This window comes from Trichomycterus rosablanca, chromosome 18 (assembly GCF_030014385.1).
Source record: "Trichomycterus rosablanca isolate fTriRos1 chromosome 18, fTriRos1.hap1, whole genome shotgun sequence".
NCBI lineage: Eukaryota > Metazoa > Chordata > Actinopteri > Siluriformes > Trichomycteridae > Trichomycterus > Trichomycterus rosablanca.
Window position 1 is genome coordinate 21,535,062 of NC_086005.1, and position 25,767 is coordinate 21,560,828.

The 25,767-nt window shown below is 41.4% G+C and overlaps 1 protein-coding gene across 6 annotated transcripts in view; it reads right to left on the reverse strand.

Annotated features, from left to right (window-relative positions):
• Positions 1-2,831: 2,831 nt before the first annotated feature.
• Positions 2,832-25,767, reverse strand: part of LOC134332965 (calcium/calmodulin-dependent protein kinase type II subunit beta) — a 71,567-nt gene continuing 48,631 nt past the window's right edge. For 2 of the 6 annotated variants that reach the window (XM_063014821.1, XM_063014819.1), the window contains 8 exons: positions 21,498-21,535; positions 16,381-16,449; positions 13,510-13,554; positions 11,581-11,629; positions 9,205-9,280; positions 8,954-9,048; positions 8,316-8,550; positions 2,832-7,846 (listed from right to left, as the gene is read on the reverse strand). In XM_063014821.1, coding sequence (XP_062870891.1) covers positions 8,318-8,550; positions 8,954-9,048; positions 9,205-9,280; positions 11,581-11,629; positions 13,510-13,554; positions 16,381-16,449; positions 21,498-21,535 — 605 coding nt within the window. In that variant the 3' untranslated portion in view covers positions 2,832-7,846; positions 8,316-8,317. The remainder of the gene's footprint in view (positions 7,847-8,315; positions 8,551-8,953; positions 9,049-9,204; positions 9,281-11,580; positions 11,630-13,509; positions 13,555-16,380; positions 16,450-21,497; positions 21,536-25,767) is intronic. The other 4 variants (XM_063014823.1, XM_063014820.1, XM_063014824.1 and 1 more) reach the window with 2 other exon arrangements.

Below are 25,767 nucleotides of genomic sequence, written 5' to 3' on the forward strand. Positions count from 1 at the left end.
CAAACTTACATATTACTACTGTGTGTAGGGCATGATGGGAATCTGCCTTGTGTGCACTAACATGTCTAACGTCCAGAACTTACTTTTTATTTATCACTGTCCAATTTATCAGCTCCACTTACCAAATAGAAGCACTTTTTAGCCTGCTTTCACCCTGTTCTACAATGGTCAGGACCACCACAGAGCAGGTATTTTTAGATGGTGGATCATTCTCAGCACTGCATTGACACTGACATGATGGTGGTGTGTTAGTGTGTGTTGTGCTGGAGTTTTTAAATACCGTGTCCACTCACTGTCCACTCTATTAGACACTCCTACCTAGTAGGTCGGCGGCACGGTGGCTCAGTGGGTAGCACTGTCGCCTCACAGCAAGAAGGTCCCGGGTTCGATCCCCAGGTGGGGTGATCTGGGTCCTTTCTGTGTGGAGTTTGCATGTTCTCCCTGTGACTTCGTGGGTTTCCTCCGGGTGCTCTGGTTTCCTCCCACAGTCCAAAGACGTGCAAGTGAGGTGAATTGGAGATACAAAATTGTCCATGCCCGTGTTTGATATAAACTTGTGAAGTGATGAACCTTGTGTAACGAGTAACTACCGTTCCTGTCATGAATGTAACCAAAATGTAAAACATGACTTTAAATCCTAATAAACAAACTTAGTCGGTCCACCTTGTAGATGTAAAGTCAGAGACGATTGCTCATCTATTGCTGCTGTTTGAGTTGGTCATCTTCTAGACCTTCATCAGTGGTCACAGGATGCAGCCCATGGAGCGCTGTTGGCTAGATATTTTTGGTTGGTGGACTATTCTCAGTCCAGCAGTGACAGTGAGGTGTTTAAAACCTCCAGCAGCACTGCTGTGTCTTATCCATTCATACCAGTAACACACACTAACACACCACCACCATGTTAGTGTCACTGCAGTGCTGAGAATGATCCACCACCCAAATAATATCTGCTCTGTAGTGGTCCTGTGGGGGTCCTGACCATTGAAGAACAGGGTGAAAGGGGGCTAACAAAGCATGCAGAGAAACAGATGGACTACAGTCAGTAATTGTAGAACTACAAAGTGCTTCTATATGGTAAATGGAGCTGATAAAATGGACAATGTGTGTAGAAACAAGGAGGTGGTTTTAATGGTATGCCTGATGGGTGTACATGTATAATCATATAGTATTTTTCTTTAATGAACATCCGATTCCACAACCATAGTTTTGCAGCCTGCACTCTCTGGAAAGGCTTTTCAGTAATAGCATTTTAAAGGTGGGCACTGATGCTGGATAAGGAAGACTGCCTAACAATCAGTGTTCTGATTCATTCCAAAGTTGTATGTTCAGGGCTCTGCATATGTTTTATTTTATATAATTGATTACAAAAGTGATTCAACTGTTAGCTGTTGGGTAGGGCTAAAACACCTGAACTCAGTACTTAAGATGGGTGTCTACATACTTTTGGCCAAACAGTGCTTAACAGCTTACATACAATATAAATCAGTTTCAGCCACATGGTCATAAAATACAGTTTAGCACTTGTGATGATTAGGTGTGACTGACTTAATTCACCATTGCAAATATTCGGCTCAAAAGGCCTTCAAAGCAAACAAAGGAACCATCCAGAGACTGCTGACTGATCCTATCAAAGTAGAAAGAGTACAACATAGGCTCAAAAGGTCAAATGTAATGATATAATGATCCTCCTCTGTCCACATTACATCTGTGAGATGTTAAACATCAGCTTTTGTCAAGTTTAAATTGTAATTTGCATGCTGTGGTTTACTCGTAACTCTCTCTTCATAGCAAGCAATAGTCTGACCCAGGTAACAGCTTCTGAAGAACAAAACCTGTGTTATAACCCTGCAATCATTTTAGTAACATCAGCTTTCAAAAGTACACTAAACTGCCTCCAAAACTGGGAAGTAGGAACTCAGAAATACATCATTAGTGACCTCCGGACTTATAAAGTGGAAAACATAGATAACTTAACTAAAGCTTATCTTTAGTTTGGTCTTTTTTAAACACTAAAGGCTTATAAATACAGTAGATTTATGTTATACACCGATTAGCCATAACTTTGTAGTTCTACAATTACTGACTGTAGTCCATCTTTTTCTCTGCATGCTTTGTTAGCCCCCTTTCATGCTGTTCTTCAATGGTCAGGACTCTCCCAGGACCAGTACAGTGTAGATATTATTTGAGTGGTGGGTCATTCTCAGCACTGCAGTGACACTGACATGGTGATGGTGTGTTTGTGTGTGTTGTGCTGGTATGAGTGGATCAGACACAGCAGCACTGATGGACTGAGAATAGTCCACCAACCAAAAATATCCAGCCAACAGTGCGCCATGGGCAGCGTCCTGTGACCACTGATGAAGGTCTAGAAGATGACCAACTCAAACAGCAGCAATAGATGAGCGATCGTCTCTCACTTCACATCTACAAGGTGGACCAACTAGGTAGGAGTGTCTAATATAGTGGACAGTGAGTGGACACGGTATTTAAAAACTCCAGCAGCGCTGCTGTGTCTGATCCACTCATACCAGCACAACACACACTAACACACCACCACCATGTCAGTGTCACTGCAGTGCTGAGAATGATCCACCACCCAAGTAATACCTGCTCTGTGGTGGTCCTGACCATTGAAGAACAGCATGAAAGGGAAAGCATGCAGAGAAACAGATGGACTACAGTCAGTAATTGTAGAACTACAAAGTGCTTCTGTATGGTAAGTGGAGCTGATAAAATGGACAGTGAGTGTAGAAACAAGGGGGTGGTTTTAATATTATGGCTGATCGGTGTATATTATGAGTTTTTGTAAGAAAGCAGCAAAAACAGCCTCATTGATAATACCATTATTCTTTTTATTAGTAACATATTGATAACATCTTACCACATTTGCTTAAGTTATAGGGGAGAGATCGATCACTGGAAGAACAGATAAAGAGTAATTATAGGTATCGGTAGAATCATGGGACTCATAGTGAACTAACGTTTTAAAAAATAATCATATATAATTCACATCTCATTTTACTTTAAAGAGATTATATACAACAACCTACAACCTACAAAATGAGACATGGATAATAAATTAAAGAAAAAAAATATTTATTATTATAATAAAAAAAAAGGAAAATGAAAGAGAAAACACTACAAATAGCTTTTGGCTGGTGTTGTAAGAGCAGCAAGTTGTCACTAGACAGTATACACACCCTCCATTACTACATTTGTGCTAATTGTCTTCTAAATTAATAAACTGAGTTGATGGCTTGGTTTGAAATGGCTTACTGTGCATACTCATTTTCAATTCAGTATAACATATTATGCATACAACATGATACCCCAAGTACTTATTGCTTCTTGAGAATTTTCATAGTGTACTAGTGGACTTCTAGGCATACTGTAACTAAACCTGCTGTAAAGACTGCTGATGAGAATAAGCAAAGCTGATCTTTGCAGAAATTGAACACCATCAAAAATGACTTGGGCTATATTATGTGTTTCCCCTGCTTTTGTGTAGCTGGTAGTCTGTAGATTTAATCCCTACGTCACCAAAAACGTTCAACCTTTGTGTGTTTTTTCTATTAATCAGGTTTCATGTGCTTGTATTTTGCATTATTAGGGCTGGCTTTTAAGGGGAAGGTGAGAATAGTCCACCAACCAAAAACATCCAGCCAACAGCACCCCGTGGGCAGCGTCCTGTGACCACTGACCACTGTCTAGAAGATGACCAACTCAAACAGCAGCAATAGATGAGCGATCGTCTCTCACTTCACATCTACAAGGTGGACCAGCTAGGTAGGAGTGTCTAATAGAGTGGACCGTGAGTGGACATGGTATTTAAAAACTCCAGCAGCGCTGCTGTGCCTGATCCACTCATGCCAGCACAACACACACTAACACACCACCACCATGTCAGTGTCACTGCAGTGCTGAGAATGATCTACCACCTGAATAAGAACAGGGTCAAAGCAGGCTAAAAAAGTATGTAGAGAAACAGATGGACTACATTCAGTAATTGTAGAACTACAAAGTGGTCCTATATGGTAAGTGGAGCTGATAAATGGACAGTGTGTGTAGAAACAAGGAGGTGGTTTTAATGTTATGCCTAATCGCTGTATTAACTAATAAGCAAGCGAGGGTTCTGGTAAACATTCAAATTTAAATTTATACTGCCACCTAAAGGTCAATTCTGAACTCGGCGTTGAATTAGGACAAAATCAGTCCTAATCACTAAGTCGATCACCATAGACAAGAACATCAAAATAAACCTAGACGTTTAGCTTATTTTCCTCAATGTAGCTAAACATGACAGGGCGGCATGGTGGCTAGGTGCGTAGCACTGTCACCTCACAGCAAGAAGGTCCTGGGTTCAATCCCTTGGGGGGTCCTTTCTGTGCAGAGTTTGCGTGTTCTCCCCGTGTCTGAGTGGGTTTCCTCCGGAAGCTCCGGTTTCCTCCCACAGTCAAAACCTGACTGCCAAAAACATGCAGTCAGGTTAATTGGAGACAATGAATTGCCCTATAGGGTCCAGGGTGTTACTGTGTGCCTTGTGCCCACTGAAAAGCTGTGATAGGCTCCAGCACACCCATCCGCAATCCTAATTGGATAAGTGGTTAAGAAAGTGAGTGAGTGAGTGAGTGAGTAAACATGACAGGGGCGGCAAAGTAGCACTGTCAACTCACAGCATGAAGGTCCTGGGTTCGTTCCCCAGTCCCAGTCCTTTCTGTGTGGAGTTTGCATGTTCTCCCCGTGTCTGCGTGGGTCTCCTCCGGGAGCTCCGGTTTCCTCCCAGTTTAAAAACATGCAGACAGGTTAATTGGAGACACTGAATTGCCCTATAGGTGAGTGTGTGTGTATGTGTGTGTGCCCTGCGATGGACTGGCGCCCCGTCCAGGGTGTTACTGTGTGCCTTGCGCCCATTGAAAAGCTGGGATAGGCTCAAGCACCCCCCTGCGACCCGAATTGGATAAGTGGTTAAGAAAGTGAGAGTGAGTAAACATGACAGTTACTCTTTAAGTAAACCAGCGTTTAGTCCAGCACCTTGTTACAAATTGAAGGTTGCCAGATTTTGGGCTGCAGTGACTGAAGAAACTATGCTTGAATGCGTAACACCAACACTGCTCAGACAACACCAAAAGCCTGTATAAAATCATGTCATATCAATTATATCAGGACACAGTTTACTCAGATTTTTTATAACAATTAATTACTTGAGACAAAAATAGCTAGAAGCACTTACAGAGTGCTGAAAATAGCAAAGCATTATTCACTAGCCTTTAGAGCAAAATAAATCAACAATCAAATGATGATCACCAAAATTCATGCAAAACTGGTACCTATGTTATGAAAGCACTACATAATGGTTTTACGAGGTAACTCTTATAGATTTGAAGTATTTCAATAGTAAATACAAAGAGGAAAGTACAACACAACAATAAAATATGCCGACATCCTGCTTTGACCGCTGTATGACAAGGAAAATATCTCAAAGGGTTCACCATTTACAAAACGTTTCTCTGTGGATCAGGGACATTCAAAAATATAATCACATAATCACATTTCAGAAATATGTAATGAAGTTAAATCACTAATGAAACAAAAGTGGGAACACCTTCCAGTGAATTTCCTTAAATTGTGTTTGAAGTTCTTCATCGATCAATAAGAAATGCCATTCTGGCACGTTTGTACATCAATTTCTGCTATATTTGCATTGTACCCTGTTATATACACTGATCAGCCATAACATTAAAACCACCTCTTTGTCTCTACACTCACTGTCCATTTTATCAGCTCCACTTACCATATAGTGTGTGTTAGTGTGTGTTGTGCTGTTATGAGTGGATAAGACACAGCAGCGCTACTGGAGTTTTCCTGTGTCCACCAACCAAAAATATCCAGCCAACAGCGTCCTGTGACCACTGATGAAGGTCTAGAAGATAACCAACTCAAACAGCAGCAATAGATGAGCGGTCGTCTCTGACTTACTGATCTACAAGGTGGACCAAATAGGTAGGAGTGCCTAATAGAGTGGACAGTGAGTGGACACAGTATTTAAAAACTCCAGCACATCACACACTAACACACCACCACCATGTCAGTATCACGGCAGTGCTGAGAATGATCCACCACCTAAATAATACCTGCTCTGTGGTGGTCCTGACCATTGTATAACAGGATGAAAGCAGGCTAAGAGTGTCTAATAGAGTGGACAGTGAGTGGACACTGTATTTAAAAACTCCAGCAGGGCTGCTGTGTCAGATTCACTCATACCCGCACAACACACACTAACACAAGACCACCATGTCAGTCACTGCAGTGCTGAGAATGATCCACCACCTAAATAATACCTGCTCTGTGGTGGTCCTGACCATTGTATAACAGGATGAAAGCAGGCTAAGAGTGTCTAATAGAGTGGACAGTGAGTGGACACTGTATTTAAAAACTCCAGCAGGGCTGCTGTGTCTGATTCACTCATACCCGCACAACACACACTAACACAAGACCACCATGTCAGAGTCACTGCAGTGCTGAGAATGATCCAGCACCTAAATAATACCTACTCTGTAGTGGTCCTGTGGGGGTCCTGACTATTTAAGAACAGGGTAAAAGCATGCTAAAAAATTTGTAGAGAAACAGATGGACTACAGTCATTAATTGTAGAACTACAAAGTGTTCCTATATGGTAAGTGGAGCTGATAAAATGGACAGTGTGTGTAGAAATCAGGAGATGGTTTTAATGTTAGGGCTGATCGGTGTATGATTTGGGTTGACTGGTAATTTGCATTGAAATATTCTTTTAAATCAGCTGTTGTCTGTTTTTGAAACTTAGACACCTAGCTGAAGGTACTAGCTAAAGCTTCAGGCCTTAGCGCTCTCTAAACATCTATTGATTTGCCCCATGTACATAAAATGCTTTTTCATGGGTTGCTTGCTATAATGTTTGCCAGAAAGGTCTCCAAATTCCATACACTTATACTGTAAATAGTTGCTATACATAGTTTATAGGTTTAAAAAAAGCTTGTATGTCAGCACATCAACAGGAATTGTACTGTATGTCAAAGGAAAATACGAGATCAACATTTAGGCTACAGAAATAATCAAATAGTTGCACAGATATGAGACCTGTAGACTCAACATTTGCTTATATTTGTACATTAAAGAGCCCTCACACTTTTATATCCACACAATACTCTCAATAACTTTATCTTACTTAAATCAACAAATTAACCCCACTTAATGACACTATGAATCCATGCTTTTGGGTTTTTAAATCAGTGTGCATTAATATTTTGACTGTACATCATTTTCACTCAATATAACAGCAATACTTACAAATAAATGATGTAGGTAGTTATAACAAAAGTAATATAGCTATTATAATAATCATAATATCAATAAATTACTTTAATAACACATGATCTATTATAATAAAGATTACCCGGGTATATAGGTCAAAAGACTAATAGAGATGAGCGAGTGAGGAGGGGAGAAGGAGCTGTTAAGGAGCAGGTTTTCTCTCCAGGACTGATATGCGTATTAATCACATAGATCTTGGCATAAGACAATAAGCAATAGTGTGCAGTAGCATGGTGAGTATTTGTGCACTGGTGTTACACTGTGCTGTGTGTACTGCTAGGTTTGGGCTGTTGGAGGTTGGCAGGATGCAGTAGTAGAAGAGCAATCCAGTAGGTGGAGACACAGGGGTAGTTTTTGCATGCAGGTACGGGTAGTTGTGGCCAGACCGGAGGGCAGAAAGATCCAGAGCTCTCCAAGACTGGACCTCTCCTGCCGTTTCTGCTGATCCTCCCTCTCCTACTCCTCTGCAAGGGTCAAAACATGTCCAGCTGCTGTCCACCTTTATGACACACACCGATACAGAGTTACACATCATGAGGCAGCTCATGGGTGGAACAATATAACATAAAGGATAATTATAACACTTTTAGGATTGCATTAGGATTCATTAGGAGTGAAATTCATTAGAGCAAGTTTAGCTTCATTCAGTCAAGAAACAGAAGAGTGGAGTATGGGTGGTGCAGGTGTCTAATGTGACAGGCCAACTACCACCGGATAGGATTTTACCTCCAAGGCACTGACATAGTTGTGCCCCTTCCCTATATTTGCCACAGGCATGTTAAGGAGGGCTGCCTGGGTTACAGTTTTTTAGCCACAGTATTGTCCTACCTTACTTAAGTATGCTGCAAATTGGTTTTAATTTTAAATTTTTGCAGGTGCAGCACTACACCTGGTTCGTAAGTGGTGAGATGTGATCCATGTTACAATAAACTGCAAAACTCCCACTACTGAGAACATTGCATGTTTACCTTCACTGGAGTGGGGCGGCAGGTGCACCCGAGCAGTGAAAGTGCACGTTCTGCCATTTGGAGTCACGGCGGTGCCACACGCGCGTCTCCTCTGACTGGCTGCTGCGTGGCCGGCCTTGACCGTCCACGTACTGCGTGAGGCGGATGTAGGCAATGCAGGCAGCATCCTCACCAATCAGGTGCACATGTGGGTTCAGGATGGTGGTGTGGATGGGTTTACTGTTTTTAGACAACACTGGGGAAGCATAGAAAAAAACAGAAGGTTGTACATCATGGTATAATAAATGCTCACACGCTATACACCGATCAGGCATAACATTATGACCACCTTCCACTATGGTTTACACAGTCATATGAATTTACACAAAGGGTTTATATACTGCAAAACAGAACCGGTACACAAATTGTATTGATTTATGTACAGAATGCAAAGTGATCTGTGCATTTAATAGCAGCTTGGGGAGGGCTGGGTACAATACAGTTTGGTTTGCTGTCTTCACCAGCTATGAATGAATGTGTGTGTGTGTGTGTGTGGGCGGGGGGTGTAATGGAGGCTACAGCTCTGGGAAAAAAGCTGTTCCTCAGTCTGTTTGTGCATGTCCTGATGGTCCTGTATCTTACTGTTTTAACTGACTTACGGTTCTCAAAGTAGAATCGGTGGAAGTCCATGCCCTCTACCAGGTTACCCAAGGCCTCAGGTTCGAAAGAAGTCAATCCAGGGTCGCAGATCTTTCTGTTACAAAACGTCATCAATTACAGATTACTGTTGCCATCCAACCAGTAGAGATAGTTATTGTTTTTACACAATAGATTCACAACATGACCAGGCTTTCTGTGAGTTGTGTTAGTTTGAGTGGTTGTTATAGCCCACTGAAAGGCAGTGACTCACGCATAGGCCTCGAAGTCTCCATTGTTCACAGCCTCAATTAACTGCTCCGTGATCTTAATAATCTCCTGTTTGCGCACTGGACAGGAGATAAAAATACAGAGAACTCAGAGAGACACACAGGGCAAACACCGAAACACCTGCTACTTTTATCATTCACCGTTTGTGTGTTTGCTCAGAACACTTTACTTGTAAGCCCTCAACAGGAAAATTACTGTGCTCAGCAAAATAAGAGCAGCTGGTTGTTTGTTTTCACAGACAATGCATCGTAAAAACTGTAAGACGTGGGACTAGACTGTTATCACTATTGTTCTTTCAATATTTCTAGCAAATAATATGCTGTTTTATTTAACATCTAGCAGTGCTCCAGTGCTGGGTGTTTGAATCCCAGGCTGGGCTCACAAATACAGAAGGTGATGCGGAGATGCAGAAAAAGCATTTTATTTTACTGTTCACGTGTATACACTGATCAGTCATAACATTAAAGCCACCTCCTTGTTTCTACACTCACTGTCCATTCTACAATTACTGACTGTAGTCCATCTGTTTCTCTACATACTTTTTTACCTGCTTTCATGCTGTTCTTCAATGGTCCGGACCCCCACAGGACCACTACAGAGCAGGTATTATTTAGGTAATGGATCATTCTCAGCACTGCAGTGACAATGACATAGTGGTGGTGTGTTAGTGTGTGTTGTGCTGGTATGAGTGGATCAGACACAGCAGCGCTGCTGGAGTTTTTAAATACTGTGTCCACTCACTGTCCACTCTATTAGACACTCCCACCTAGTTGGTCCACTTTGTAGACGTAAAGTCAGAGCTGATCGCTCATCTATTGCTGCTGTTTGAGTTGGTCATCTTCTAGACCTTCATCAGTGGACACAGGACGCTGCCCACATGGCGCTGTTGGCTGGATATTTTTTGGTTGGTGGACTATTCTCTGTCCAGCATTATCAGTGAGGTGTTTATAAACTCCAGCAGCATTGCTGTGTCTTATCCATCCATGTCATTATAACTGCAGTGCTGAGAATGACCCACCACCCAAATAATACCTACTCTGTAGTGGTCCTGGGAGAGTCCTGACCATTAAAGAACAGCATGAAAGGGGGCTAACAAAGCATGCAGAGAAACAGATGGACTACAGTCAGTAATTGTATAACTACAAAGTGCTTCTATATGGTAAGTCGAGCTGATAAAATGGACAGTGAGTGCAGAAACAAGGAGGTGGTTTTAATGTTATGGCTGATCGGTGTATATTATTATATATTTTAGCTCTGTGCTAAACAGTTTGTAAATAATAATGTGGTGACGGCTCAGCTGCTGGTTCTTTCACCAACAAAGCAAAGGAAGATAAAACACATAAATGCTATAAATGCTGTTGGTGATGTTAAATGCTATAAAACACAGATCAGAAAAAGCAGAACCCATGTGCACTTACCTGACAGCATCTTTTCCAAGACATTTGATCCAGGCACTCATCCCTTTACTCAACCCTCACAAAACTGTCTCATGCTTTGTATTTATACAAATCCAGTGCACACAAACTACAGATCAATTATTCTTTCTTTGCGATAGCTCTCATTCATAAACATAGGATATCATACTGAGCTCTTCTATCTCGCTAAAGAAAGAGAAAGTTGAAGGTCTAAATTGAGAAAAGAATGCAAATGTACTGTCGCTTGGCTTCTCAGATAAGGCTTAGGCATTAGTCCTTCTTCCCTTCCCTGTTATCACCCCATTTCCCATCAGTTGCAGTCTCCTGATATGCAGTGGAGAGCAAAGTGGATGCGCCTCAGTGCATCCTACTTTATGCATTCAAAGCTTTTGTACCATTTAAAAACCAAGAATTTGCTAAGACCAAAGGAACGATTGATTTCAAACAGCAATTTTAAATAACACTGAAGTTCAGATCTGGAAATAACACTGTGGTCTTTCCACGTTTACATTTGGGCATTTAGCGAGCAGTCTTATTCAAAGCAATCCAAGCAGTTGAGGGCTGAACAGAGGCAACCCAGCAGTGGTGGGAGTGGCAGTGGGCTTGAATCAGCAAGATTCTAATCAAAAGTCCTGTACCTTTACAGCTGAGTTACCACTGTTATTAAGGAACACCCAGATCTTTGTCTGGATCTTAAATAAATATCATAGCATTTATAGCCCCTGGATCTGTAGACCAAATGTGATTACCACATATAAGAAGTATCTCTGTATGGAACTGAAAGTAAAAGTTTACGTCAAGAGACACAATTGATGAACTCAGTCTTGTTGGTGCAGTATTTAATATGTGCTAATCCTGAGGCTTCATCAGACAGACATTAACTGCTAATATCCAAGTCCTCAATTATAATGCTGCAACCAGCTTACCAAACACAAGCAACCTACCTTTAACATCTTCATCCTCGATTGTTGTGTTGCTGCTGTCCGAGGATTCCTGCAAAATAGACACATAGGTTACCAAATGCTTTTTTTTTTCTTTGCATTTATAAACACAAATACACACACAGTGTGACAAATCATCATTGTAAATACATGGCAATGAATCAGTGCAAAATATAGTGCCAGTTTTATGAATGAGAAACATCCCAAATGAAACAGTACACAGTCAACTTCAGCTAAGCACATAAAACAGGTATAATCTCTCGCTTTTTGATAGAAGACAGTTATCCCAAAACTAAACTAAACTAGTCTAATCTGCAGGATCAGGTTTAATAATAAAAAAGTTCATCTCATTTATCCAGAACTAATTCCCCAGATGACAGCAGAGAACACACAGCTGTTTCTTTCCAACCTCCTAACCCTAACCAAAACCCAACCCAACCAAACCCACCTACCCACTCATACACACACTTACTAATAGTTGGCATTATTCTGTGACATACAGCATACTGATGCTTTCTGTTTCTGTTATCTGCCTGCTGCACACACAGTGTCGGAACTGAATCACACACAGACTGGCGATCAGACTGACACAGATCACAGTGAGCCAGGGAACAGAGATATTAAAGTCCTCATTGCTCCGAGGAGGGCAGTGGCCATATAGATGGCGAAAAGGGTGAGTAGAGAGGATGGTGGAAAGTGAATGTGAAGTTATAATGTAGCACTTAGTGCACTTGAAGCAGCTCATTAAAAGTACACTTTATAGCTAAATGTAGCAGAAACCTACATCCAAGCGTGTTGGACAATATGTTTCAAAAGCAATGGGCATTAAAATGGAGTTGGTCCAAATTTTTTTGAGGAAAATCATGACAAAATCATGTCAATATACTGCACATACAGGAACTTTTATTATTAATTTGTTGCTGCAACAAGTTCTAAATCATTATTTCATTTTGTAGAGTGGTCTCCTATTTTCTCATTAGTCAGTATGAAACGTGTTGCACGAGTTCCTGACCTATCAGGAATTTGTGAACGGTACTAAGAAGTCGAGTCTAACCCCAGAAATCAACAAATTTAAACATACTTTTCTAATTTTGCCAAGTAAAGTGGTCAAAGATCCAAGAAGCTTATTAAAAATGGACATATAGCAGTAGGTGTTGGTGTACTGCATGTGTTATATAGAATATAAATATTTCTTTAGTTAACTTTATAACCACGAGTTATATTACAACCATATGTATGTGTTCGCACCCTGGAACTTCCCACTGTCCCTTTGATTATTCTCTTACTTCCACATCCTGAAAGTATTCACACCTTTGTACAGCAGCTGCCAGCTTTAATTGTCTGCAGACACCCCCTTTTCCTTAAGTATTTATTCTTGCTCATTCCCAAATAAACTTAGAAGGTTTTTGGTACTGGCCGTGTCTGTGTCTTCTCTTGAGCTCAACAACGGAACCAAGCTCAGTAAAGTAACCAAGAGGAAAGGATTCCATTAAAAAGCCTAAAATCTATCAAATGGTGGAGAATGCGGGCATTTTTAACAGCATGTATAATATAGATCTGGCAGATTTGGACAAAAAAGTGACGATTTAGTTGCAGGAAAAGCAAAATTGTGAAAGAAATTGAGTAACCTCAATTACTACTATGACTGCTATGACATACATGTTCAATTTTAAGTTTACTGTTTGACTTGGTTGATTTACTTTTTCTGAATAAGTAATGAAAATGTAGTTTCTGGTCAAGTTTTTCCAAATGTATGGCAGATTTATAACAGTGGCTTTATTGTATTAGATTAAATAATGTAAAAATCCTATGAAATCTGAATCTATATCTGAGAACAAAAGCACTAAACCAAAGAGGTAAAACAAGTGGTAACAGTCAAGAACAAAAGTAAGAAAAGGAAGCAAGAAAAAGAGGGTATGGGGAACCATGTACCTTGATCCCATCCACTGGGTTATGGATAACAGTGGTCTGAGGCTCCTATAGACAAGAAGTAAGAAAAAAGGAATGCAAGGAAGAGAGAGAGAGAGGAATAAGAGAGAGCACAAATGAAGTGTAGGTAAACAAGGGCCAGAGGAAAATAGTAGCATGTGTTAGGAGGAAAAGCAGAGGAGAAAAGAGCTGTTAAGAGTGTCAGAACTTACATTAAACAAATGAACGTTATTTTTTTTGGATGTGATGTTCTGGTTTAAGGTAAAAGTGAAGCCAGTCCAAAAGATTCATGTTTGTAATAAACTCTTCCCATAATGTAATGTTGCATGACCAGTAATAAAGCATGTAATTAAATTCATGGTTCAAATCCATGTTAAAACATACTTTCAGAAGCTTATACAAACATTTAAAAGCAAGTAACCAGTGTTCATTACACAAAAATATGCAAAACAATTTAATAAATCCAACCACTCTTCCAGAGTAGGAACATGTTTATTCACTGGATGTAAAAGCATTTTATATACATCTTATTTGCAGTAGTTCATAATAAATGACACCATTAGGGATGCACTGAATGCTTGGCCACAAATAACAAAATTAGCATTTAGAGGGATGACTAATGGATGCAGAGTATTTCCACTGAGTTTGTCTGGGTATGTTTTTCATGCTTCTCTGGTTAAACAACAATTCATTTTTAATAACACACTTTATATACACCAATCAGCCATTACATTAAAACCAGCTTCTTGTTTCTCCAATTTATTGGCTTCACTTACCATATAGAAGCACTTTTTAGTTCTACAATTAACTAGGACTGTAATGCTTTGTTAGCCCCCTTTCATGCTGTTCTTCAATGGTCAGGACTTATTTGGGTGGTATGAGTAGATAAGACACAGAAATGCTGCTGGAATTTTTAAACACCTCACTGTCACTGCTGGACTGACAATAGTCCACCAACCAAATATATCCAGCCAACAGCGCCCCATCGGCAGCATCCTGTGACCACTGATGAAGGTCTAGAAGATAACCAATTCAAACAGCAGCAATAGATGAGCAATCGTCTCTGACTTTACATATACAAGGTGGACCAACTAGGTAGGAATGTCTAATAGAGTGGACAGTGAGTGGACACTTTAAAAACTCCAGCAGCACTGCTGTGTCTGGTCCACTCATGCCAGCACAATACACACTAACACACCACCACCATGTCATTGTCACTGCAGTGCTGAGAATCATCCACCACCTAAATAATACATACTCTGTGGTGGTCCTGTGGTGGTCCTGACTATTGAAGAACAGCATGAGGGGGCTAACAAAGCATGCAGAGAAACAGATGGACTACAGTCAGTAATTGTAGAACTACAAAGTGCTTCTTTATATTTTTAGTTGATGTATGATTTTACAGTGTATTTTAAGACAATCATACGTCTTCTAAGCTCTCATGGGCCACATAACATGACGTGGCAGGCTGGATTAACCCCCGGGCCTTGAGTTTGACACATGCGGCCTAAACAATCCCGCGATTATTAAGCTTGTGACATTAGAATCTTAAAGAAGGACTGCATTTAGATCCTAATGTAAAGATCTTCTGGCGTACCTAAGCACAAATACATATTCTTCACATTGTTTAAGTTATTGAGTTCAGGTGTTTCAGTCAAAGTGTTCAAAATCCATTAGGTAAAGGGAAACTCCACAAAGACCTATGAATACTCTATATTTTTAATACAGTATGCAACAGATTCATGGTCAGACATTTACGTAACTCTGACCACACAAAGTATATCGCAAATTACAGTTCAAAATTGCAAAAATACCACAACAACACAGACACACGTACATGTAGAACTGGAGACAGACGTTAATGGTAAAATAGCCATTAGTTTTACAAACAATAAAAATGGTTAGGTGGGATGTAATCTTTATTATGACACCACTACATAAGTTACACTATTTTAAACTAATCGGTATAATTTATTATTAGATAAAGACACCTTGTAAACTGGAGTTCTCTGTGCTATTATTTGCCAACATAATCTACACTTTTTATGCATTTTCTCCCTTTTTTCTCCATTTTAGCGCGTCCAACTGCCCGATTGCGTCACGCTTCCTCTCCACCAATGCCGATCCACGCGCTGATTGAGGAGAACAAAGCTAACCAACGCTCCCTCCGACACGTGGGCAGCAGCCGTATGCATTTTGTCACCTACACCTTGATAAGTGCAATGCAGATCAGCACTGTGTACGGTGAGACACACCCTGACAGCACTCTTTTCCCCGTCTCTGTGAAGGCGCCACCAATCAGCCAGCAGAGATTGTAATTGCATTAGTTATGAGAGAGACCCTATGCGGCTTAATCCCACCCCTATCTGAACAACACGCCAATCATTGTTCATGTGGCCGCTCAGCCCAGACGGCAGGCAGAGCTGAGATTCGATACGATGTATTCGAGATCCCAGCTCTGGTTCCAGCGTGTGTTTTTACCGCTGCGCCCCCTGTCCATTTTTAACATTTTTGACAGCCACTGCCGGCTGTAACCAGATGGCAGGAAGACACGGCAGAGGTTTTATCTATATTGGCATTTATAATGAAGGTAAAGATCTGTTCATACATGTTTAAGGAAGATTAAAAGGATTACTTCTGAGACACTTTAATGTTCACATGACTCTTCCTGAACTGCTCTTGTATTTACACATACCCCCCCCAACACACTTAGATCTAGAGACCTAGACCTCTTGTCAACGTGACCATTTTAAAACACTGGCTTCTGATGGGTGGTGATGTGGACAGAGACAGCCAGAAGGAACAGGACATACACACAAGACAACCAATAAACAACAAGAAAAACATGAAAGGAAAAGAGAAATAGGGAAATACCAGAGCAGGAGAAGGGATGTTGCCTTTGGGACTGGTGACTATGCTGTTTTTCGTGCTGTTTGACTGTGGCTGTGCAGAAAATATAACACAAAGGTTAAAATTAAGCTGACTACGTAAAGCAGAGCAAAAGATAGGTATAAAAGAGAGGAAAAACAAGAAAACAATGTGGCTGGCATTTACACATTAGGCTGTGTCTCAGTGTTCCAAACAATAACACGCTTATAATAGTCAACCAACACTAACAAATATAAATATATAATATTAAAAACCTTTATTTATTTATTTATTTATTTGCAGCCCGCAACAGAGAAAGTGGATAGAACATGGATAGCGTAGAACTGAGAACTGGATGTCACAATATTTAATTAACTGGATGTTTAGAGACAGTGGTAGCCTGGTAGGTAGAGCTTCGGGCTACAGTCAGAAAATTGTTGGTTCAAATAAAAGCTCTGCTATGGGCCCTTGAGTAAGGGGCACCGTACAATGGCTGACCCTGCGCTTTGACCCCAGCTTCCAAACTGTACTCATGTATACACCAATCAGCCATAACATTAAAACCACCTCCTTGTTTCTTGTTGCTCCACTTACCATATAGAAGCACTTTGTAGTTCTACAATTACTGACTGTAGTCCATCTGTTTCTCTAAATACTTTTTTAGCCTGCTTTCACCCTGTTCTTCAATGGTCAAGACTCTTCCAGGACCACTACAGAGCAGGTATTATTTGAGTGGTGGATCATTCTCAGCACTGCAGTGACACTGACATGGTGGTGGTGTGTTAGTGTGTGTTGTGCTGGTATAAGTGGATAAGACACAGCAGCGCTGATGGAGTTATTAAACACCTCACTGTCACTGCTGGATTGAGAATAGTCCACCAACCAAAAATATCCAGCCAACAGCACCCCGTAAACAGCATCCTGTGACCACTGATGAAGGTCTAGAAGATGACCGACTCAAACAGCAGCAATAGATGAGCGATCGTCTCCGACTTTACATCTACAAGGTGGACCAACTAGGTAGGAGTGTCTAATAGAGTGGACAGTGAGTGGACACTGTATTTAAAAACTCCAGAAGAAATGCTGTGTCTGATCCACTCGTACCAGCACAACACACACTAAAACACCACCACCATGTCAGTGTCACTGCAGTGCTGAGAATGATCCACCATCTAAATAATACCTGCTCTGTAGTGGTCCTGTGGGGTTCCTGACCATTGAAGAACAGGGTGAAAGGGGGCTAACAAAGCATGCAGAGAAACAGATGGACTACAGTCAGTAATTGTAGAACTACGAAGTGCTTCTGTATGGTAAGTGGAGCTGATAAAATGGACAGTGAGGGTAGAAACAAGGAGGTGGTTTTAATGTTATGGCTGATCAGTGTTAGAAATGATTGTGACTGAAACTCAATAAAGAAGCGTGTCCAGAAATGTACATTTAAGTCAATGTGTTATGAATAATCTAGCAAGGCTGAAATTTCAGGATGAATAATTGTGGTGAGCCAGTTACTAAGCAATGAGTGAGGTGCGGTGGAGGTGTCTATTTCTGTCTTTCAGTTCCCAGGGTTAAAACCAGCTGCTATTCCTGGAGTGGGAGCTACACTCCCTGCTGAGGTGTCTGCACCCTTTACTGCCTATCGCTATACAGCAGCATGTACATGTCACACGGGGAGGAGAGGACTGAAATGTAAAACTGTGAGAAGAAAATGGTGTCGGAGTGCTAAAGGTGTAATGATGAAGGTGTTGAAGAGGATGGCTGCATCTGTTTAGCTAAACAAGCGAGATTCTGTATTATGAATCTTCTGGTCCTCCATGACTCATCATGGATGGAGAGATAGATGAAGGAGGAGAGGGGATAAGTGGAGGAAACTGGTAAGAGAACAAGGGATGAGACAGCACCACAGGTCTGTGGGCGGTAAACTGGATACAGCTATGATTAGGTAGCCAAAAAGAGAGACTGATGAAAGGATAGGGCTTTGGACAAGGTACACAAGGATTCCTGCCACAGTCATTGCTAACCAGGTTAAAAGATCAAAGCTTTAGAGATCTTGACGTTTCTGTGACCAGGGTTCCCAATATTATTAATGTTTAAGGCCCATGGGACTGTAGTCATCATCTGGACATGGTAGCAAGAAAAAAACGGCCCAAGATGGAACGGTCAAATTGTTTAAATGCTCAAAAAAGAACCAAGAATCACTATTAAATACATCTAAGTGTACTCTTAGGGTACAGCAGTTTCAAGCTGCACCACCTATCAGTGTCTGGATTATAAAGGGCTTTATGGTAGAAGACCCAGAAGAACCTCGCTTCTACAAGTGAGAAACAAAAAGACCAGAATGGACAAAATGCTCAAATGCAGGTTAACAAACCACAGTCTTAGTAAGATAATGTGATTTGGACAGATAAAACAGTGTTACCAAATTTATTGGAGAAAAAAATGCCAAAGGTGAAACATGAAGGAGGCTCAGTACTGTTTTGGGGTTGAGAAAGTGGATAGAACAGGGACAGCGTAGAACTGAGAACTGGATGTCACAATATTTAATTAATTGGATGTCACAATGTTTAGAGACAGTGGTAGCCTGGTAGGTAGAGCTTCGGGCTACAGTCAGTACAGCTACAGTTTAAATAAAGGCTCTGCTATGGGCCCTTGAGCAAGGGCGCTGTACAATGGCTGACCCTGCGCTTTGACCCCAGCTTCCAAACTGTACTCGAGTATACACCGATCAGCCATAACATTAAAACCACCTCCTTTTTTCTACACTCACTGTCCATTTTACCAGCTCCACTTACCATATAAAAGCACTTTGTAGTTCTACAATTGCTGACTGTAGTCCATCTGTTTCTCTGCATGCTTTGTTAGCCCCCTTTCACCCTGTTTATCAATGGTCCGGACCCCCACAGGACCACCACAGAGCAGGTATTATTTGGGTGGTGGATCATTCTCAGCACTTCAGTGACACTGACATGGTGGTGGTGTGTTAGTGTGTGTTGTGCTGGTATGAGTGGATCAGACACAGCAGCGCTGCTAGAGTTTTTAAATACCGTGTCCACTCACTGTCCACTCTATTAGACACTCCTACCTAGTTGGTCCACCTTGTGAATGTAAAGTCAGAGACGATCACTCATCTATTGCTGCTGTTTGAGTTGGTCATCTTTGAGATCTTCATCAGTGGTCACAGGACGCTGCCCACGGGGCGCTGTTGGCAGGATATATATTTTTATGGGATATATATTTTTATTTCAGGGACAGCAAGGACACACTAACACACCACCACCATGTCAGTGTCACTGCAATGCTGAGAATGATCCACCACCCAAATAATACCTACTCTGTGGTGGTCCTGGGAGAGTCCTGACCATTGAAGAACAGCATGAATGGGTGCCAACAAAGCATGCAGAGAAACAGATGGACTACAGTCAGTAATTGTAGAACTACAAAGTGCTCCTATATGGTAAGTGGAGCTGATAAAATGGACAGTGAGTGTAGAAACAAGAAGGTGGTTTTAATGTTATGGATGATCAGTGTATACAATTTGCACAGAATGTTTATGGGGCAGGTGCATCTTTTGGATCATAGTGCTTTTAAGTCTGAACCTTCTGAACCTCTGGAAACATGGCTGCAAGACAGTGTTAGGAATCTGGCAACCTGAGTTATTTTAGGCATGAGTGTACACCTGTCCTAAGCATTTTTTTAGGTCTGTAGGTAAGTTATACCTGGGTGGATGAAAATAGTGAACAGCTGAAACGTGAAAGTGAGAATATATGCAAAGCAGGACATATAAATAACTGGTTTAATTATGATTTCTAGATCATGTAAAAAAAAAAAAGTCTGCTGCAGCTACTGTACGTCAGAACATATTCAGCTATTTAAAGCTGCACATTACAGAAATAAACCATAAACCAAAAAACTAACTGCACGATTCTCTCTTGAGTACAATTCACCATCGGCGTGATATCAGATTATGTAAGGTATGATTGATGCTCCGAGTTTGGGATGTATGACTGAAGAGGATTATTAAGCAGAATATCATCATTCAATCTCTCACAACAAGCAGAAAATAGGTTTGTTTACAGCAAAGTCTACAGCACCAGATGAGGTGAAGAGGATTTATGTGCTATCAGGTCAAATTAATCCTAACACAGTGCTAGCTGAGGCATAAACTCATGCATACATACAGTACATGCCATTCATCCGTCCATCTCCATAGAAAAACATATATATACAGTATATATCAATATATATATATATTTAGAAGCACTTTGTAGTTCTACAATTACTGACTGTAGTCCATCTGTATCTCTACATACCTTTTTAACCAGCTTTTACCCTGTTCTTCAATGGTCAGGACCCCCACAGGACCACAACAGAGCAGGTATTATTTGGGTGGTGGATCATTCTCAACACTGCAGTGAAAATGACATGGTGGTGGTGTGAATGGATCAGACACAGCAGCGCTGCTGGAGTTTTTAAATACCGTGTCCACTCACTGGCCACTCTATTACACACTCCTACCTAGTTGGTCCACCTTGTAGATGTAAAGTCAGAGACGATCGCTCATCTATTGCTGCTGTTTGAGTTGGTCATCTTCTAGACCTTCATCAGTGGTCACAGAACGCTGCCCATGATTCGCTGTTGACTGGATATTATTGGTTGGTGGACTATTCTCAGTCCAGCAGTGACAGTGAGGTGTCCATCAGCGCTGCTGTGTCTTATCCACTCATACCAGCACAATGATCCACCACCCAAATAATACCTACTTTGTGGTGGTCCTGTGGGGGTCCTGACCATTGAAGAACAGCATGAAAGGGGGCTAACAAAGCATGCAGAGAAACAGATAGACTACAGTCAGTAATTGTAGAACTACAAAGTGCTTCTATATGGTAAGTTGAGCTGATAACATGGACAGTGAGTGTAGAAACAAAAGCAGACAATAAAATAAGCACTGCCAACATCAATAAGCCATCAAACTCTACCCAGCTCGGACTATAGGGAGTCTCTGCAGGGAAAGGAAGAGTCACTTGTTTTGCAAGATGAAGAACAGACTCGACAATACAGGTGACAAATGCACAGAGAGCAAGAAACAGAACTGTATAGTAGCAAAGAAATGACAAAATTGGCCTTACCTTGACATCAGCCTTCTTGTTGAGCAGGCTCTTGGCTGCTGTAGAGTGGGAGAAAGGGAGGGTAAACATAGGTACGAAAAAGAGACAATGGTGATCACCATAACCAGAGTCGAAGTGTCTGTGTGGTGCCGCTATGATTAAAATCTCTCTTCAAAGAGGATTACCGAGCCTTTATAACACTATTTGGGGCAAGCAGCACAAATCGAGGGCATATCGTGATAGAGTTACGACATACTTAAAGGCAAACATCCCTGTTGTGAGGGGTGTTGTCTCTCTGTGTGAGGGCCATGCACAATGCAAAACGTGCTTCGTGCCCATGCAAGAATGTGCACAAATACATGCTCCCTTTCAAACCCCCCATATTCATATTCATACTCATTCGCATCCTGTGTTCTATACACAAACACACTCTAGCAAGCACCCAGACTCTCACACACATAAATGTGTGAAGACAGGGAGTGGGAGGATACAGGGCCCCATTTACACCTTGCACCAAAATTTGATGTGTATCTGGATACTGGCTAACACAAGGTGTGAACACCCACAGCACACACTGATTTTAGAACATGATCTGGCTTAGCAGCCTGACTTATAAAATGACACATTTGTACAGCTGGTCAGATATGTGTCCGCATCGATTAAAAAGAACTAAAAGTGGTCAAGGTTGTGAAGAAAAGCCAACTTTTTCTGGATGATCAGATGCAATAAAGAACCACTCCTTGTTTCTAAACACACTGTCCATTTTATCGGCTTCACTTACCATATAGGAGCACTTTGTAGTTCTACAATTACTGACTGTAGTCCATCTTTTCATGCTGTTCTTCAATGGTCAGGACCCTCTCAGGACCACTACAGAGCAGGTATTATTTGGTTGGTGGATCTTTCCCAGCACTGCGGTGACACTGACATAGTGGTGATGTGTTACTGAGTGTTGTGCTGGTATGAGTCACCTCACTGTCACTGCTGGACTGAGAATAGTCCACCAGCCTAAAATATCCAGCCAACAGTGCCCAGTGGGCAGCGTCCTGTGACCACTGATTAAAGTCTAGAAGATAACCAACTCAAACGGCAGCACTAGATAAGCGATGGTCTCTGACTTTATATCTACAAGGTGGACCAACTGGGTAGGAGTGTCTAATAGAGTGGACAGTGAGTGGACACGGTATTTAAAAACTCCAGCAGCACTGCTGTGTCTGATCCAGTCATATCAGCACAACACACACTAACACACCACCACCACCTAAATAATACCTGCTCTGTGGTGGCCCTGTGGGGGTCCTGACCATTGAAAAACAGGGTGAAAGCAGGCTAAAAAGGTATGTAGAGAAATAGATGGACTACAGTCCAGTACAAAGTGCTTTTATATGGTGAGTGGAGCTAATAAAATGGTTTTAATGTTATGGCTATCCAGTAGCTGGTTGACAGGCAGTTGATCGACTCCCTGCATATCCACACATTTGCATAATGTGTGGGGGGAAATATGATCAGATGACAAAGCAGCACAACGCAGAATGCACATAAATTACTCTTCATTCTCTACATAATTATATCCAGATACACAGTGAGTAATAATGCATGGTGTGAACGGGGATGTACAGGGCCGAGTCTTACAAACTTTCATAAGATATATTCCATTTGTACAAAGACACCCTGGCAAACAACAATGCAATGTCTTCTTTACATTTAAATGTAATTCACTGGAATTGCAACCACCCCCTGTGTATCGTATTCTTATATATAATAGAACACGGAGACAGAGAGAAGAGCGAGAGAAGAATAGAAAAAGACAGACAGAGCCCTTACCTTGGCACAGATTTTAGAAGCAGAGCAGATAAGACAGAGGGAGAGGTTAGGACAGAATGAATTTGGAGAGAGAGATAATACACGGTGAGCTCTGAAGACCTTTGGTCATTGAAAGAGGGCAGGGGGTTCAAATACATGCTGACTTTCTTCAGACAGCTTGAGTTTGCATACCACAAATGTATTAAGCTCAACTGCTTAAAAGAATACTTCCATCAACAAATGGCTACCAATACATCTATACAGCTATCAGGAACTTATCTGCAGGATGCTAATGAGAACACAATAAGCAGTGTTAGCATTGTTAGTAAATCCCAGATCCTCTCACCACGTGTAACAAATTTTTACATCGTTTACATCCAAATTAACATCTGACCCACAATCAAGACAAAGACCACAGACTGTACAGAGAATTCAAAAAATGCTAAAGAGGAAAGAAGGTCAGTTAAAGCTAAAACTAAAAAGAGCTTAACATATACATGTGATATACTTTACAGAATACAAAACAAGTAAGGTGAATGTAGGATCATACAACAAAAATACTAAGGGCCATATTCAGAGTGGAGTTACAGTCTTTTTACACCACAGACCGATTTCATATAAGATATAATTTCACGGACCGACTGAGGCAGGAGGATTTAAAATAAAATTGTGTTTGGCTGCCAAAACAGCCCTGACCAGTCAAGGCATGGGCTACACTCTAGACCCCTGAACGTGTGTTGTGGTATATGGCACCAAGATGTTATCAGCAGATCCTTTAACTCCTGTAAGTTGTGAGGTGGGGCCTCCATGGATCGGACTTGTTTGTCCAGCACATCCCACAGATGCTCGATTGGATTGAGATCTGGGGAATTTGGAGGCCAAGTCAACACCTCAAACTCGTTGTTGTGCTCCTCCAACCATTCCTGAACCATTTTTGCTTTGTGGCAGGGCGCATTATCCTGCAGCCTTCAGGGAATACCGTTTCCATGAAAGGGTGTACACGGTCAGCGACGATGCTTAGGTAGGTGGTGCGTGTCAAAGTAACATCCACATGGATGGCAGGGCCCAAGATTTCCCAGCAGAATATTGCCCAAAGCATCACACTGCCTCCACTGGCTTGCCTTCTTCCCATAGTGCGCACAAACGCACCCGGTCATCCATGTGATGTAAAAGAAAACGTGATTCATCAGACCAGGCCACCTTCTTCCATTGCTCCGTGGTCCAGTTCCGATGCTCACGTGCCCATTGTTGGTGTTGGATAGACAGGGGTCAGCATGGGCACACAGAACAGAACATGTTTGCATAGAAATATATTTCTTTTTTAACTCAGTTTGCCAACTCTGAATATGGCCCCAAATCTAAGATGATCTGTTGTTCCTTGTTCTTCTTAAATGTATCAGCTTTAGTGGTATAATAAACTTAACCATATCCTAAGCTCAAAAGCTTTCTGATTCTACATTGAACCCCCTTTCCGTAATGCAAAGATTAAAGTCTTCTTAAGCATGCAACACAATTTAAGCAATCATCGTCCGCATCACAAAGGCATGCATGCGACCCCAGCATTCGGCATTCAGCAAATCAGAGACGTGAGCACCAGTGTCAGGAAGAAAAGACCTATCAGGAGAGAAGTGACCGGGAACCAGAGCAAGTGCTTGAGTTAAAAAGAAAGAAGGCCAGCAAAAAAGAACGAAGATAGAGAACAAGTGAGGGCGTGGAGAGAAAGAGAGAGCACAGCTGAAGGACGGGCACACAGCAATATGACAACCAGAGAGAGATGCTGGTGATGAGCACAAGACAATGGAACATGCTGACTACTGACAAGACACGTTACAGTATGAGATCAGGTGGTGGCTGACAGAAACATTGAAGTGAAGCTGGGAAGACGTAACAGAGATAAAAATACACAGAAACAGTGACATAAAAAGTGAAAATGAAGTGCTAACAGAACCATGGGCGGATAAAAATACAGTGCCTTCAAAACTTCATCACGACCTTTTATTTGTCTTAAATTATTGTTAAATTTGACAAACCAAAATCTCAACAATTAGAGATATTGAGATATTTTATGTTTTATCTGCTCAACTTCATTTCATTCAATAATAATCAACCATTTCTGCATTTAAGGCCTGGAACACATTCCAAAAAGTTGGGACAGTAAAGCATTTACCACTTTTGGCACCGAGGATACCAAGTGATTTAGTGTTTCAGCTTTTATTGTGTCCCATTCAAGATGTGCAACAGTACGGGGTCGTCGTTGTCGCATTTTTCCTTTCAAAATTCTCCACACATTCTCTATTGGGGACAGGTCAGGACTGCAGGCAGGCCAGTCCAGTACCCGTACCCTCTTCTTCCCCAGCCATGCCTTTGTAATGTGTGCAGCATGTGGTTTTGCATCATCTTGTTGAAGGCAGCATGTGTTGCTCTAAGATCTCAATGTGCTTTTCTGCATTAATGCTGCATCACAGAAGTGTAAATGACCTTTGCCAAG